At 50.8% G+C, this 17,366-nt stretch overlaps 5 protein-coding genes across 5 annotated transcripts; 4 read left to right on the top strand and 1 right to left on the bottom strand.

Annotated features, from left to right (window-relative positions):
• Positions 1–1,465: 1,465 nt before the first annotated feature.
• AUEXF2481DRAFT_1263 (uncharacterized protein) lies at positions 1,466–3,390 on the top strand (the record flags this gene model as incomplete). The annotated part of the gene is made up of 2 exons (XM_013492462.1): positions 1,466–1,541; positions 1,595–3,390. The coding sequence occupies 2 exons, from the start codon at positions 1,466–1,468 to the stop codon at positions 3,388–3,390; spliced, it is 1,872 nt and encodes a 623-aa protein (XP_013347916.1).
• A 234-nt stretch (positions 3,391–3,624) lies between these two features.
• Positions 3,625–4,965, bottom strand: AUEXF2481DRAFT_61957 (uncharacterized protein; the record flags this gene model as incomplete). The annotated part of the gene is made up of 1 exon (XM_013492835.1): positions 3,625–4,965. The coding sequence occupies one exon, from the start codon at positions 4,963–4,965 to the stop codon at positions 3,625–3,627; it is 1,341 nt and encodes a 446-aa protein (XP_013348289.1).
• Positions 4,966–7,640: 2,675 nt separating this feature from the next.
• AUEXF2481DRAFT_61808 (uncharacterized protein) lies at positions 7,641–10,385 on the top strand (the record flags this gene model as incomplete). The annotated part of the gene is made up of 1 exon (XM_013492828.1): positions 7,641–10,385. The coding sequence occupies one exon, from the start codon at positions 7,641–7,643 to the stop codon at positions 10,383–10,385; it is 2,745 nt and encodes a 914-aa protein (XP_013348282.1).
• A 680-nt stretch (positions 10,386–11,065) lies between these two features.
• On the top strand, positions 11,066–12,157 carry AUEXF2481DRAFT_61447 (uncharacterized protein; the record flags this gene model as incomplete). Its single annotated transcript, XM_013492797.1, has 1 exon — positions 11,066–12,157. A coding segment is annotated over one exon (1,092 nt), but the record flags the coding sequence as incomplete, so codon positions are not given.
• Positions 12,158–14,613: 2,456 nt separating this feature from the next.
• Positions 14,614–16,654, top strand: AUEXF2481DRAFT_196385 (uncharacterized protein). The gene is made up of 2 exons (XM_013493006.1): positions 14,614–14,886; positions 15,145–16,654. The coding sequence occupies exons 1-2, from the start codon at positions 14,705–14,707 to the stop codon at positions 16,541–16,543; spliced, it is 1,581 nt and encodes a 526-aa protein (XP_013348460.1). The 5' UTR covers positions 14,614–14,704; the 3' UTR covers positions 16,544–16,654.
• The last annotated feature ends 712 nt before the right edge of the window (positions 16,655–17,366 follow it).

Here is a 17,366-nt window from a genome sequence, read left to right as displayed (position 1 = left end):
GCAACAGTCCACCGAAGAAATGATCGCTTTGACTTTACCAGCCTTCCGGGTCATCTTCGACTTACCGTGATATGCTGTTTAGCCGCGACTATTCAATTCAACCGCTGTCTCGTCAAGCCAGATCTGTAGCACAGGGCTTGGTAGTATAATAAACGAAGTCCAGCACTGAATCCGGCACTGCTAGAGCCGCCAACAAAGATAACGCAGACACGCCCGCGGAAAATCTGAGGAGGGCCTGACTTTTGTTCTGATCGATTTCACTGTTTCATTGTTCATGCAGTAGAACCAAACTCCTCGGAGACATCAGTATCGACCCAGCATAGATCTTGTGATTCTATCTCATATTCCACTACAAGAAATGCATCCAGAGCACAGTACTCGCCCAAATCATGAACACTTCCATGTTTCGTTGGGGGATTGTTCAATCGTTTGGCGCGCCCAAAATAAAACAATCGAAGCATCGGCTCCCCCACCTTGCGAGACGAAGCCGCGCAATGTGCCGAGCCTGAGATGGCCATCCGAGTCGTCGCTCTTGTCTCGGTCTTCCGAGTTGTGGAGGTCCTCCTACCTTCCTCCAAATACTTCCATATGCCGACCATCGAGACCGAAAAGTTCAGCTGTGGTTTCGATGCTGGAGACATTACTGATGTTGAACGTCGCGCGTGTTCGGGCGACTTCCTGGATATGTGTACTCGAGTAGATGTTCTACGCTGAATGTATTACTATCTCTTGCTATACCTTGTGAGGAAACAAAAGGACGAAACGCGATTGGAGATGTCTTGGTGACCGATCAAGGCTACCGGCTTCAGGAGAACCACACCTTGCTTGTAAGGCAGAGAAATGCTGGCCAACATATAAGATAACCCTCCAGGTACCACCCACGAGGCATTGGAAGGTCAAGCGGTCCAGCGACTGCAGGACTTCGCTGTCTGCTCAAACCTCGTCACAAGGGTTTAGGCAGGAGACTCCGTTGGCCACCGAGAGGGTGGCCATGGATCTTATACCTATCGCTGAAGTCATCAAGTACTTCTCGGACCTCACGTGGCTGACAAGGCTAGCGGGCTACAGATAAGTTTCGTTCTCGCAAAAAGATACACAACATATGATAGGACGTCACCCACCAAGAGACGCTTACGTCTCGTTGTTGAACATGGCCATTGTGCAACTAATATTAGGTCGCGCGACTTCCAGTGTGGCTAACCAACTCGAAGGATTTACCAGAGCGGCTGTGCCCCAAATGCACAGCCAGCTCTACTCTGCAGGCGATTTGCGAACCAACACCCAAGTGCAGTAAATAGCACCACATACTAACCTTGCTCGTGGTTATGCTGTGCCTTTCTACACGTCTGCAAGATGATGCTGTCGTCTTCATGCAAAAGTCACTCAAGACCATGATCTCTTTCTTTGCCTCTTCCTTTGTTTCGCGATTGCTCGTGTTCATTTCTTAACTTTTAGGTGTGCCATCATGTGGCTTGGAAATACGCTATGGCTCTTTGTATGGCTTCAGTTACATCAAGTCGCCGCCATCAAAGAGATTTACAGTAAGGCTTCTGAGGAACAAAGGCGATCACTCGATGCTTATATGCCCTTGTAGCATGGCGAAATTCCACCTTCTCCCCTAGATCTTCTTCAGACAACCAAACTACCACACTTACTACAATCATATCGACATCGACATTATTCAGTACGATATCTTCGAATCCTAACGAAACGTCATTTGCAATATCTACGATAAGCTCATTGACCACTATCATTGAGTATACAACAATATCTGCAGACTTACCATTGTCTGCATCTACCAAAAGCAGTCTCTCAACCGCAAATCTGAGTAATGCTACCTCCTCGACGACATCGAGCTTGTCTCTGTCGTCCATTGTCACCTCATCTTTCGGCTCTTCCGCCACCGTAACCTCAGTGCCTACGACCATGTCTACCTTGAAGTCTACGAGCAGCAGATCTACCAATACCTCGATATCTTCGTCGTCCTTCGCGTCGTCTTCTGTATCACCATCTTCATCGCCCGTCTCGAGCACGACCACTGCCCTTCTCCTGCTCACCTCTGCGACTGTTGCTGTTAGCCAAGCTATCATACCTGGAGTGGCAGCTGAAGCCTCGAACACCGGGCTACAAGTGGTGTCAGCAGCACCTTCGAGCAACGCATCGACGTCTTCTTCATCTTCTACTTCTACAGCGGCTCCGTTGACTTCGACTTCGTCTACAGCCAACAGAGCCATCTCCTCAGCATCAGAAACTATATCGGAGCCAACTGCAAGCAGTGTTTCAGAAACAAACGCGCAGAGCACGCCTGCCACCAGCAGTGTAGTACCGAGCACGACCGAGGCTTCAAGTTCTATAGCTTCGTCCGTACCCAGTACGACGTCGACGCCTGCTAGCAGTACAGAGCCGATGAGTAGCTCAAGCAGCATCACGTCCATCTTGACTGCATCAGGATCACCAAGCGCCACTGCATCGACCTCGAACGCAATTCCAAGCTCGAATCTTGTCCTTCCCACCACCTCCGAGTCTCAGTCCCCGACTTTAATCTCTTCTTCCTCGACCGTCGTCTCCTCCTCGCGCTCGTCGACCGCTACTGCAACAGCCACTTCAGACTCAAACACTTCAAATCCCAGCGCCACGCCTGTAAACAAATCAACCTCACACAAACTCTCCTCCCAAGAGATCGCCGGTATATCCTTCGGCGCTGTCGCAGCCGCCTTGATTCTCTTCCTCCTCCTCTTCGCACTTTATCGCCGCCACAGAGCTCGTAAATCCACTACCGCTGCAGCTATAAAGGACGAGCACAACTCCTTCCCCGAAAGCGCATGGCTGTACGATCCTCGTATGACGCCTTCTCCCGCCGTTGCTGCTGCATCTTCGCGCAGTCCGGTGAGCAGTATGCATTCTAGTATCTCGAGTAGTGCGAGTAGAAGGAATTCAAGACTACTTTCTGCTATCGCGACGCCTGCACTATTGCCGAGACGTCAGGTCAGTAATCCAGTAGGGAGAGCATTGACGTCCAATCCTCCTGCTGCAGCATCTACAAACCATCGTCCCTCATATTCAGTGCCGGAGTTCAAACTCTTGCCTCCCACGCCTTCTGCTGCTGTGTCTTCGACATTGTTTTCGAGTCCCGTTAGTCCTATTGAGGAATCGCCCGTCACTCCCAAGGAAACAAAGAGGGAGAGTCTTCCGGCGATCTTGAAGATTGGTGGGGGCAGAAAGAGACCTGTTACTGCTGCATCTATGGGAACGCAGGTCACTTCTAGTCCTAATAAGCCGTTGCCTGCTAGACCTGTGAGTATGGGCAAGAATAGACCGTTTAGTTTTGAGGTTGGTGATGATGGGGCTCAGCAGGCTCAGCAGGCTCAGCAGTGCGGGATTGCAAAGTGAGGGCGCAGAGAGAAATGTGTGTTTGAGAAGAGGTACATAAGAAGGACGAACGCTCAGGCGTCTGGGTTGGTCGCGTTTGATACCCTCTAGTTAACTTTTGGAGTATATGTTTTGTCTTAGCTTCAATAATCCTCCTGCGTCTGTTTATGTGAAACGAGATGTTGCAGGAGTCAGGTGAAGAAGGTTGGTCATTGAAGCTTTGATTTTGCTATCGTACATGGTATCATGATTCCGCTACTCGGGAGCCTGACCCTTGGTCGCTGTCTCCTGAGGTTGCTCTCCAGCGGCGACCTCCTTGATCGCATCGGTGATGATCTTGATACCCTTGGCCATGTCCTCCTTGGTGATGTTCAACGGAGGGATGAAGCGGAGGGTGTCGTAGATTGATGTGGTGAGAACAAGCATATCCTTCTCCATACACTTGGCCTGGATCTTGGAGGCATAACCCTTGCCTGGTGCACACTCGAGTGCCAACATGAGACCAAGGCCACGGACATCGAAAATCAGCTCTCCTGTCTCTTTCTTGGCTGCCAGTAAAGCGTCCTTGAGCTCTGCTCCGCGGACGTTGACGTTGTCGAGAATCTTCTCCTCTTTGAATGCCTTGGCAACTGCGACACCAGCGGCACATGATACTGCGTTACCGGCATAGGTGCCACCCATACTTCCAGGGGCTTGCTTGTCCATGAGCTCCTTGCGCGAGACGATTGCTGAAAGAGGGAATCCGTTGGCGATACCCTTGGCCATGATCAGAATGTCTGGTCGGACGTCCCAGTGCTCAACAGCGAACATCTTTCCGGTTCTGCCGAAACCGCACTGGACTTCGTCACAGACTAGGAGAATGTTGTGCTTGTCACAGATCTTGCGGAGAGCGGCGAGGTAGCCAGCAGGTGGGGGAACGTAACCGCCTTCGCCCAGAACAGGCTCGATGAAGATGGCGGCTGTGTCTGAGGGAGCAGTCTCACGCTTCAAAAGCAGCTCGAGCTGAAGAACGGGGTCCATGCAGCAGTTCTCAAAGCCGAACTTGCCATCGGTGCTGTGCGAAATTGAACATTGCTTGCAGTAAGGGAATGGTACTGAGAAGACACCAGGCATCAAAGGTGCGTAGTTTTCTCCGTAGATGGTTTTTGATCGTGTCATGGCCATTGTGCCGAACGTGCGTCCGTGGTAAGATCCTTGCATGACGATAATGTTTTGTTTTTTAGTTGCGTGTCTAGCCAACTTTACAGCGGCTTCAACAGCCTCAGCTCCTGAGTTCCAGAAGAAGAATGTGTCGAGAGATTTGTGCGGCATGACGGGAAGCAGCTGCTCCACAAGCTCCAGATAAGGCTTTTGGAAGGCAATGTTCACTTGTCCGTGAACGAGCTTGCCAACTTGCTCTTGTGCTGCCTTTGTCACCTTGGGATGACAGTGACCCAAGTTGGTGACTCCGATACCACTGGTAAAGTCTAGCATCTTGCGACCTTCAGTGGTCGTCACATAGCTGCCAGCGCCGCTCTCGAGAACATGGTTGGAGAGACGACCAACTCCACGGGCGACGTGCTTCGCGCCAAACTCTGCCAATTTGCTGACACTCATTGTGGATATGGTTGACCTTCTGTTGACGGGTGAATTGTTGTGTAGAAGAGTGAAACAACAGAGCCAAAAGAGAAGACTCTAGAAGACCACGGGGCCAACACGTTTATGTAGAAAACCAGACAGCAGGAGCCAAACACCGCGGATCGTCATTGACGAATCATCAAAGCTCCCGCTGGTCATCCACAACGCCCAAACCTGGCTAATCTGGACCCCCAGAAAATTTCAGAGATACACAACTAAAAACCGATATCAGGTGCAAGTGTACACCGAGGACTGGTACCCTTTCCCACCTGTCCTTAGCTAACGGTAAACCAAGCCTTTCCCCATGTCAGTCTAGCACGGCTCTATATCGTATCTTCTTTCGTAATGCCATCTCTTGTTCCTGCCCTCTCCGCACGTAGCCCGTCGCCGTGATTGCCGGGGTGAGTGACCAATGAGCATGTTTGGATTACCCCACTGCGGTGATAAAATAAGCTCGGCCGCGCGCGAAAAGGGCAGGTTCAAGCGTATATGAGTCTTTGCTGTTGCAAGCCATTGAATAATCCTATCAACATGCACAGTAATATTTATGTGTTGGGACTTTCTTAGTAAGAGCGTTAGTCCTGCAAGCTCGATATGATTGAATATTTCGAATTCGCGCAGCGTGTCTAGAAGCAGATTTGTCGCCATCAAACGATGTGAGAATCGAGCCCCGAACGCTGCTACATCAGGTTGACCTAGTTGGTCACTTCTGCAGACCACACAGCTGCAGATCCCGCTATCACCATACATCTATTCAGTCTCCTGAACTCTGACGTTTACGTATAAGTCGATTTTTCTCGCTCCTCGGCATACCATCGTTCTTCACAGAAATTGTCCGTTCTCACAGCTATCGCCGAGCAGTCCCTAGCGGCATGAGACACATCAAGGATACTGCACTTGAGACATAGTAGAGTCAAATGGCAGAGCCAATATTTGTTGCGATAAAAAAAAGTTTGATCGCTAGCAATCAATGTCTATGACTGCTTGAGACGACCTCGAGAACACATCATCGGAGGGAGATGTCAGCATCCAAGCCAAGACTGTAGGAACGACAAGTCTAGTGTTCCAAACGAGATTCAAATGTTTATTGGGAAGGTCGACTCTGCTGATGGGGTAGCGGTGGAAGAATTGCACGAGTTCCTATGTACGCCACCGGTATGAGACTGTGCAGAGCGATATTCAAGGTTTCCATGTTGATGCAGTTGTTACTGATGATGTAGGCTCTGGAAAGTTTTGGACGAAGGTGTATCATCTATTTGAAGGATCCGGACGCTGGTAACGTCAGCAAATAAGGTCAGAGCACTGGTGTTGAAAACGAGCCGACTCACATTCATATCGTTCTCATCGAAACGCGCAGGGTAGTGGGTTGAGGTGGTCACGAAGACCCTGTGACCGCTCTGTAAGTTGAACTGCCACACTCACGTCAGATATAAATTACCTGGACTCCCGGTAGTGAACTTACAGATGCACAAATGGCATCGATGTCTAGGTGATGGCCGACGTCCTGGGTCCAATGGGCCTTGTCATGATCAGAGGTCTTGCGGTCAAAGATGCGCTCGTGTAGATGGAACGTAAGGACTTCGAGATGCCAGAATCTACCACCAGGGGAATTTGAAGGGGTAGACCAACGAATGGCGACGATTGGTGCTTCTGGATAGTGAGCTTCAGGAGTTGCTGGCTCGGCAGCCTGAGTGGTCAAGGCAGGATTGCTATCGCTCTGAAGAGGTCACATTTTGAGACCCATGGTTGCTGTTGTTGTGGTGCCGAATTTCCTCCTGGTCGATTTGCACCACATACATGGCCAGGAAGTGAAAGTGCTATATAATTGAGTACACTTGGTCCGGAAGCTTCTGTTCAGGCGTCGTCGAAACGTGGCTGTTTGCTCCGGATGCTTCTCTTTGTGAGTTGCAGCAGAAACATAGCGGCCGACTCAAACATGGAGCTTCTTTCCTGTCTGTCCGATCCTGGTGTTCCATCTGCTAAGACAGGTCAACGACGACAACGTCTGCATGTCTTCTAGATCTACCGTTTCAAACTGGTACCATTGAGTCTTGAAATATCCTAGGATTGTCTGCTCCGAGCCTACAAGTAGCAAATAGAAGTCTTTGCTGGCAGATGCCGCGGCCAGGGATGCAGCATCAATAAAGCTCGCTCGCTGATCCGATGATTGTTCCAGCGTCGCTGCTGCATGACTACACACGAGATTGAGAACAAGAATTACATCGAGCATGTAGGGAGAAGGGAGAAGGGACATCTCTGCCCGACTGCAGCTCGCTAAACCACAACCCCTCCTCTTGGGCGCTTGGCGTGCGGCTTCGACTGCTTCATACCATCTTCACTTCTGCCCTCAGAATACTGTAGGTGGTTGATCGCCGTACTCTTATGATGTCACCCCACCGGAGCAGGCCTCAAAGCGTGCAGAAATGGAAGAATTGCTTCGGTGGTCGGTTGATCATCAAGCCGTAATTTGCAGTGTAGCACGCCATGGCCTTGCGTGATGGCAGCAGTGATGTCGACTTCGCTTTGCATATATGACCATAAATGTGTCTCTTTCCTAAGGTGGGTGACTTTGTATCTCGCCCGGGACCTTCCAACTCATCGCGCTTCGTTGAAGCATGTCTTCTCTAGCACACTCCCTGGTTGCACTGCTTGGCATGTGCTCTCAAGCGACAGCCCAATTGTACAGCAACTCAACACCTTCCAAAGATGGGAGCGTAAAGGTTCAATGGCTGGACCCAAAGCCTGCCTACAATCCAGGCACAACTTTCGGAGTGCCATGGCCACGAGGCAGATACCAGGCCAATGATACAGTCTTTACAGTTTCTTCTGACAATGGCGAGTCGGTTGCTTCTGAATCTTGGATTACTGGATATTGGGCAGACTCGTCAGTCAAGTGGACTGCACATGCTATTACAGCTAGTGCTGCGGAAGATGGGTATACTGTCCACGCCGGCGCCAAGAACTCGACAACCAGATCTTCTCCCCCCACCAAGCTGACTGTTAAGGAGAGCTCTGATGCTATTGAAATCAGTACAGGAAAGATCACTGCTACTTTTGGAAAGACTGGCAGTGTTCTTCTCAAAGAGATCAAGACCTCGAAGGGACAAATTGTGGGACAAAATGGCAAACTTATCCTTCGATCTCAATCTTCTGTTTTCGACGACGAGGATAGACAAGGCCAACCTGTTATCGACTACTTCAACTTTGAGAGCAAGATTGACAATGTCACCGTCTCCAAGAACAACATTGCTCGTGCTTTGGTCACTATGCGTGGCGATCATCGGCAGATCGATGCTGGCGACTCGTCTAGTCCCGCTCACAAAGACTGGCTCCCATTCGTCATCCGCTTTTATCTCTACGCCAACTCCGAGTCGATCAGGATTGTTCATTCTCTCATCTATGACGGCGTACCTGCGACCGATTTCGTGCGTGGTATTGGCCTTCGCTTCGATGTCCCTCTTGCAGACGAATTCTACAATCGTCACATTCGTATCGCTGGCGTTGATGGCGGTATCCTCAATGAAGCTGTACAAGGCATCACAGGCCTTAGAAGAGATCCAGGACAAGAAGTACGCACGGCGCAGTATCAAGGCAAGAAAACTCCTGCACTCGAGACTTGGGATACACGAGTCTCTTCCAGACTGAAGTGGATCCCTACTTGGAATGATTATGCCTTGACTCAGCTGTCATCGGATGGCTTCACGCTGAAGAAGCGTACACAAGCCGGTCAATCGTGGATCAACATCCCAGGTAGTACGCGTGCTGGTGGTCTTGCTTATCTAGGAGGAGCCACAAAAGGTGGTCTTGCAGTCGGTCTTAAAGACTTCTGGAAGCAGTATCCCTCCCAGCTAGATATCTCAAACGCTACCACGGACACTGGTGCCATCACTGTCTGGCTGTACAGTCCTTCGGCTCAACCGTTAGACACTCGACCTTTCCACGACGGGCTAGGTCAAAAGACCTATGCAGATCAGCTCGATGCCCTCGAGATTACCTACGAGGACTGGGAGGGAGGTTACGACTCTCCTTATGGTATCGCAAAGACAAGCGAGCTGTTTCTTTTTGGCTTCGATAGCACGCCTGAGTCTGACACTCTTGCAACATTGACAGATTACATCAAGGCTCCGCCTGTCCTCATCGCAGATCGCAACCACATTGCCCAGTCAGAAGCGCTTGGGACGTACTGGCAGCGTCCTGAGAACAGTAGCGAATCGGCTCAGACCATCGAAGACCATCTCAACTTCCTTACGGAGTTCTACCGAGGTCAAGTCTCCCAGCGCAAATGGTACGGCTTCTGGGATCATGGCGACGTCATGCACACCTATGATGTCGATCGTCATGAATGGCGTTACGATGTTGGAGGGTATGCCTGGGACAATTCTGAACTCAGTCCTAACCTATTTTTCTGGGGCCAATTCCTTCGCACTGGACAGGCCGATCTCTATCGTTTTGCTGAAGCCCACACTAGGCATACGGGTGAGACTGACGTCTATCACCTTGGGCCTTGGAAGGGCTTGGGTACAAGACACGGTGTACTTCATTGGTCGGACTCGTCCAAGCAAATCCGTATCTCTCAATCGCAGTACCGCAAAGTATTCTACTACCTGACTGGTGGCGATGAGCGAGTTGGTAAGCTTCTCACCGAGATCCTAGACGCCGAGAAGGCTTTTCTGGTTGTGGACCCGAGGAGAAAAGTGAGGGCAGCCAACATCACATACGTTGCAGATCCTGAAGCCATTCTCATCGACGTCGGTCTAGACTGGTCTGGTCAAGCGGCCGCCTGGCTGATCGAGTGGGAGCGCCGAGGTCCTCGCTGGCAAGAGGCCAAGTCGAAGCTGCTCGAGACCATGAAAGGCATCGCGAACCTGAAGAACGGCTTCGTGACCGGAGAAGCACTGTACAACCTCTACAACGGCACCATCCGTCCTCCCTCTCAAGATCCCAATAACCAAGGTGTGGTCGGTGTATCGCATCTGACGGCTGTCTTTGGACTTGTCGAGGTGATTGCAGAGCTCACAACGCACTTCGGCGATGACTTCCCAGCAGACTTCGAAAAAGCATGGCTGGACTACTGCTACTATTTCAGCGCCACACAAGCAGAGCAACAAGCTCGATATGGCAAGGCATTTGGCAAGCTCAATCTATACCAAGGACACTCGCGCTTGACAGCATATGCTGCGAACAAGCTCGGCAACGCCACCTTAGCCGCACGTGCTTGGAGCGAATTCTACAGTACCGATGGATTCAAGCCAGACGCGCCTTGGAAGAGTGAGCGGATTGATGGAAGTAAAGTATTGTTCCCTGTCGATGAGGCGGCTTGGGTGAGTACGAATGATGTGGGTCAGTATGGATTGGCGGCGATTGAGAATTTGGCTTTGATTGGCGAGTATCTTGAGTAGACTTGATGTAGTCGGGTCCAGTTTTACTACGTTGTGGTACCTTATCTCGCAAAGGAGCACCTGCCGATGTCTTATGGGAAGTGCTAGAAATCAGTTGACAAAGTTCTCGTCAGCAGAAAATGTCATGAAAGCAAGTCAGTGCGGACGTGCAAGAGTCGAAGTTGCTGGGCTCGTTTTGAGCGTTTGAACATGTATAATTCAATGAAGCTTGATTCGTCTTTTGACCTGTCTTTAAAGAGGTTGATGTTTCACTGGTGAGTTTCTGACTTGTCTGCCGCCGTGCACAGACGTGGTTGGCGCGACCGCGTAACTTTCGTAGCATGTGGTTGTTCTTTCTCGCTTTCTCATTCTCGGGAGACTTGCTCAGTTGTCTCTCGTGTCGTCATTTTTCTCGTTGACCTCTGCTTCGTTGTTTGTTCCGAGGGCTGTTTCCTCCTCCACGCGCTCGTAGGCAAGATATCTACCATTATAGAATCTCTCTTGTCCTTCGATGGGTATAACGTCGGATACCTTTGAGGCAGCGAAGCATGAAATGCATTCCCACAGCTCAGGGTCGTTTTTCCTTATGAACCATCTAAAGATAAGGGTACAGTCAGCACAGTTGTTGAGAGAGGAGGGTATTGCAAATCAACACATCAGGCTTGCAGAAATCTCAGTATACAAGATGTCAGCCTGGCATTGGCTTAGCAGAAACCAAGAGCTATGCCCAACTGCTAGTGCTACGATGCTTGCAGAGTACTGGCAGCGCGAGCACTATCGCTATTGGTGCTGGAGTAGTCGGTGACATTACGACCAGAGAAGAAAGAGGAGGATACATGGGATACTTCCAGGCTGGCCTCCTGCTGCCAGTAGCTTTCGGACCTCTGATTGGTGGCGCTCTGGCCGATTCTCTAGGCTGGCGTTCCATCTTTTGGTTCTTGACCATCTATGCTGTCGTGTTTCTGCTCGTACTGGTTGCATTACTGCCCGAGACGCTGAGATCACTCGTTGGTGATGGTTCTGTTGCGCCACCAATCCATGCTGTCTCGTTGTTTTCAGCATGCCTCGCGAGACAGGACCTAAAGCCGGCAGACAGCAGTCTAGCGTCCAAGAAGTGCATCAATGTGCTTGGAAGTATCACCATGCTGATGGAACGCCGGCCAATATCCAGTATCCTCTTCGTCGGTCTGTGCCACATGGTCTGGCAGATGGTGGTCACAGTGCTATCATCTGTCTTCCAAACCACCTACAACATGTCTGACCTTCAGATTGGTCTCGTGTATCTTGCTAATGGTGTAGGGCGTATGTTGGGCACTCTAACCACCGGTAAACTGCTGGACGTCGATTATCGTCGCTGGATGAAACGCACGTCACACTCAGACTCATCGTGCTCACTCGAAAAGGTCCGGCTGCGCATGTCTGTCTTCTACGGGCCTTTGCAGTGTATCGCAGTCTTGGTATTCGGTTGGGTTGTGGATAGACATGTTCATGTCTCGGTGCCTATCATTTGCCTCTTCTTCATCGGCTGGGCGGCCGCTTCCATACAAAGTGTGGTCTCGACATTCCTGGTTGATCTTTATCCTGACTGCAGTGCTTCTGCCACTGCAGCACTGAACATTGTCCGTTGTCTTCTAGGCGCTGGCGGAACTGCTGCTGTGTCGCCGTGTATTCGAGCGATTGGCATCGGCTGGACTCTTACTATGTTCTCTGGAGTCATGCTGTTACGCGGAGTGTTGATGATTGTTCAGATCTTCTATAGTCGCAAGGAGCGGGACATTGCAACATCGACATGAGATCTTAGATCTTCCCTCGAACCAAGACAAACGTCGAATCAATCTGATCTCAAAGACGGCTGACATCCGGGCGAGAATGGGCAACCCTGAAAGCTTGTCGTAAAGCTCAGCAAAGGGCTGCGAGAATTTCCTGCCGAGCAATGGTCTGGCTCCGACGCGGAGCGCCAGAACTCGAAACGTGACAATCCTTTGGGGTAAGCGACCCGAGACGCGCGCTAATTCGGCGTCCGGGGCGTCTGGCTAAATTTGCGAAACTTGTTGTAATTTTACACACATTTCGCATTCTGATTTGATTGGTCTCCACGATTCTTACTTCACTCGAGACGTCGAAGGCTTTTCGGCATCCATTGAAGGACAGTCGTACACACGGCTTGGTCAAACATAGCGATACGCAGCTGAAAGGTTTTCTTTCAGCAATCGCTGTCAGGTACCTCAACGGAGTGGAAGCTGGAGGCTGTGGAGCTCGGCTGCGTCAAAGTCAGCAGAGACGCACTTCACCACATCTGAAGGATCAAGCGGGCGCAGAATCCTTGTGGCTTGATTCATAACACCACTGTCATCATCAAGATCACGAAAGTAAAGTCGTGTTTTTCTTTTTTATCAAGAGTCGCGCGTCGTCTCGATGTGCGCGTCGACCGTCCCCGTTTCGAAGGAACAACTATAATCCTGCGATCATACGGCAAGCGGTTACTAGCTTCCTACTCGGGTGAGCCGCAAGCTGTCAAGTGGACCATCTTCTATTCCCGCCCGTAAGCATTTCGTTTGAGATACATTCTGGTTGATTGTAACGAGTAGAGCTTGCCAGAGTCGAGATGTGTTCAACCAGATTGACATACTGGCCAAGTAATGACTTTATACAGGAGTCTCGAGACGCGGGTCTCATGAGTCTCTTCTTATGCAATCAGCCCTAGAAGCCTTCATTCGTTGCCAATACCTATACCGACGTAGAGAATGTCATCGACGAGGACCCCACGAATAGCTTCGGCAGCTGCGATCAATAACCCGGGACAGGTGGCATCAGTACAATTGACGGTCCGACTGAGGCTTACGACGACAGTCTCATCATCCAGGTAATGCCGACCGTGCCTGGAAAGACGTACACTCTTACTACACCTTGAACGGAGAGCACCCGGGAAGGCCTCATGTTTGTGTCGATATGCAGGTCTCTAACAAAATGGTACATTGAGGCATCACAACCTTGATCTTCAAGGTTCTCCGAGTAAGGGCTTTCCATCTTCTAAGCTGTCAACCCTGAGACTGAGTCAAAGATCAGCCTGTTTGCGTGTCATTCGTTTGGAGTGATGCATATTTCCCGTGGTTCTCGGCCTGAGCGAAGTGAGGGGCAAACTTGACGAGATGAGAGTTTCTAAAATGGCCAAAGAGCGTATACAAGGTCGATTGATACGTACATGAATCGTAAGATAGGGGTCCAATCACAACATGCGGGTTACGATGCTTGGTTCACGCGTCCTATTTTGCATATAAGCGATCTACAGTTGCACCAACACCAGACCCAGCGATAAGTGTGATCTTCGAAACACGAGAAGGCAGGTGTTGATTATAGTACAAGATGACCTGCTAAGAACGGGTACCCCTTTTGGTGTAGCAGCTATCATCTGACAGCAGGGGCGCCAGGATTTGGTCTCTGTGAAGGATGAAGCGAGACAATAATGCCTCGTCACGTCATATCAGTCCTTACGCTCTGCCGCCCCTTAGCGACTTTCCTAAACCGGTATATAGTTGCGGGCGACACGGGCAAGAGGCTCGTGTCCCCTTGCGGACAAACGATTCTGCGGAGTTTGGCCCGAATCTAAATGCAGGGAGCCGTATGGAGTACGTTGTCAAGTTCCCCCCCCCCTTTCAGCCGTATCCCAGTCCTGTCAGTTTTGTTTGAGTATGTCAGAAAATGAAACTCAAAACGACAGTGAGCTTCTTCTTGCTCGGTCGTGTTGGTCGCGTTGATCGTGTTTTCTGTCGGGTCAATGCTCCCCAATAATCCTGCGACGGGCGTGTTCCGTATAGCAAGCTCCACAGCATTGCAATGAATGGTGCCTGGAGGGGCCAATTGGGCCCTGGCTGCAAGGCGGGTGGCCGCTCAACACAAAGTCGTCACAACTGCAACCGTGCTTGCGAATCAGAAGGCGTCGGCTGGGGCATTTCGCAGGACAGACGCGCGTGTTTACGGTGGAAGTTGCAGCACAGAGCCCAGGCCCTTGGCGGAATCTATCCACACAAAAAAGGTCACAGCGTGAGACCCTCGAGACCCTGTGGGTAGATTTCGTTTTTGGTGGCAGATCATCAAAGGGGACACGGGTTCGTCGTGTTTGGGGCGCAGTGTTGTTGAAATTCGGGGGAGGAGGCCCATTCCCTCTGCGCTGCACGCGGGTCTCCGTAGGCGATGGGCTGGCTGCTTTGTGGGATGTCACCGAGATTCGATTTTGAAGGTTTATTATAAGTGAAGGCGGAGTCCATAGTCGCGGCTTCTTTGTGCTCCCCCAAGCTCTGTTTTTGTTCTCTCTCCTCTACCTCTTCATTCATTGCATCAACATGATGAGTCGCGACCAGGTTTTGTGCGCGGCGGCCATTGAACAGTCGATTGACGAAGGTCACATCATTGTCGTTCACGAAGGATACGCCCTCAAGCTGGATGGCTGGCTCAACAAGCACCCCGGCGGTCGTCTCGCCATTCTCCACATGGTCGGCAGAGATGCGACAGACGAAATCAATGTGTAAGTCATCAATTCCTTCATCATCATCGAGGAGGCTCTTGTCGAGTACGTTGCTTGACGTTTTGTGTTCCGCGGAGAGCAACGCTTGTTTTTCTGGGGTCAGGGTCTCAGGGTCTCCTTTCTCAAAATAACAAGATCCGTCTGGGGTCGGCAGCGGCATGCATAACAACAACGGTGCATACAGAGATCTAGATGATGGCGTGTACCGCTATTGGCTCGTCTTGGGCTTGATTAGATTAAGTTGCTGACATGATCCAGGTACCACTCTGCGCACACGCTGCAACGCATGAGAGCATACCGGATCGGCCGGATAGCTCAACCCTGGAGGAATCTGGAGCCGCCTATCCGCCGCGCCGCCATTCGCCAACACGACGACCTGCCCTACGATGAGAAGACCCAAGGAGAGCTGATCCTCGATGAAACCGAGTACCTCCTGAAGCAACGCAAGGCCGATGCCCTCAAGGCTGAGCACTCGTCTCGTATGGCCTTCACCTCGGCCATGGAACAAAAGGAGATTGCCGAGGGCCTCGCCAGCATGCCTTCAGTAGATGAGACGACTCAGCTGGCCATCGCCGTCGACTTCCGCGCCCTCCACGAGCGTGTCAAGAACGAGGGCTTCTACGACTGCCCTTACCTCGAGTACGGCAAGGAGATGGTTCGCTACTCGCTCCTCTTCGGCACCTTCCTCTACCTCCTCCGCGCCGAGTGGTACCTCACCTCTGCCTGCTTCTTGGGCATGTTCTGGCAACAGATCATGTTCACTGCTCACGACGCTGGCCACCGTGGCATTACTGGCAACTTCATCGCCGACACTCTGGTCGGTGCTTTCATCGCAGACTTTTGCTGTGGCCTTAGTATTGGATGGTGGAAGAGCTCGCACAACGTGCACCATCTCATCACAAACATGCCCGAACACGACCCCGACCTCCAAAACGTCCCTCTGTTCGCTACTTCGCCCACCTACTTCCGCTCCGTCCTCAGCACCTTCTACAACTTCACCTTTGTCTGGGATGCTGCCGCCGACTTCCTCGTCCCTTACCAAAAGTACACCTACTACCCCGTCATGGCCATCGCTCGCTTCAACCTGTACCTTCTGTCCTGGCTCCACCTCATGTCGCCTCGTGCTGCCAACCTTGGCTCTGCTTGGTGGACTCGTCCCGTTGAGATTGTGTTCATGGCTGGCTACTGGGCTGTCTTCGGCTACGGTCTTCTCTGGTGCACTCTTCCCACCTGGCCCATCAGAGTCGCTTTCGTGCTCATCTCCCATTGTATCACCATGCTCCTCCACGTCCAGATCACCTTGAGCCACTGGGGCATGCCCACTGCCGACTTGGGACCTACCGAGAGCTTCCCCCAGCGTCAGTTGCGTACTACTATGGATGTCGACTGCCCTGCCTGGTTGGACTTCTTGCACGGCGGCCTGCAATTCCAAGCTATCCACCACCTCTTCCCCCGCGTCCCTCGCCACAACCTGCGCAGACTCCAAGTCCTTGTCCGCGAATTCTGCGACAAGACCGCCATCAAGTATGAATGCTACGGCTTCGTTGACGGCAACAAGGTCGTGTTGAGCAGATTGGAGGAAGTCGGCAAGATGGTCGAGACCCTGGTCAAGTGTCAAAAATTCATGGCAGAGACCGGAGAGAGCGGTCTTCATTAGTCTGTTTGACCTTGCCTTTTGAGCCCTTGTCTTTTAGCTGTTTTCTCTCCCTTTTTTAAAACGATACCCCCTATAGTGTTAGCGTATACACAGATTCTTGTTCTTCTCAGCTAGATTGTATCTCCGAAGTGTGAACTCGTGACATGTGGTTGCTCCGAGACCAACAGCACTACAGAATGACTGGTTTACGCTGGTGGTTCAAAGTCAAGAATACCTCGATCTTTACTCTGCTATTTCAAGAAGGGATATCTAGATCTCGCTTCTCCCACAGCTCTTTCAAGTCACCGAACCAAGCATTCTAGACTACTTGGCTCCGACTACGACTTTACAAATCTCTTAACCTCGCAAAACCCTGCCGTAACACTACAAACTGTCATATTAATTTCTCCTTGTCGTAGTGGGACTTTATGCCTCGTCGCCTTTTCTTGCAATCAAGACGTCTGGATCAAAGTGTCTGATCTTTAACACCTCTGAGTCTACAGTTGTCGCTTTTGAGTATCTAATTGAAGAACGTAGTCGTTTGCAAGTATAGGGGCAGTAATTAGGGGAGACAACGATGTGAATCAAATGATTGGAACAAAGAAAAATTGGAAAATGGATGAGCAGTAAGGAGTGGGGATAGGAAACAAGAAAGAAATGTTCTAGTAAAAAAAAACAGTGAATGATGGTTTTTCCATCTAGCATATTAGACGTCTGGTGAATTTTGAGGATGTGAGTTTCTCGAGCACAGTGGACATTCCAACACCATGCTTTCGCAATTCCAACGGTTATAACGGCTATACAAGTTCTCTCTACTCTTGAATTTTTCACGAAAAGCCAACAT

This window comes from Aureobasidium subglaciale (assembly GCF_000721755.1).
Source record: "Aureobasidium subglaciale EXF-2481 unplaced genomic scaffold scaffold_1, whole genome shotgun sequence".
NCBI classification, from domain to species: Eukaryota; Fungi; Ascomycota; class Dothideomycetes; order Dothideales; family Saccotheciaceae; genus Aureobasidium; species Aureobasidium subglaciale.
Note: the sequence above shows the minus strand (reverse complement) of the source record. Positions and strands in the feature narration are given on the sequence as shown.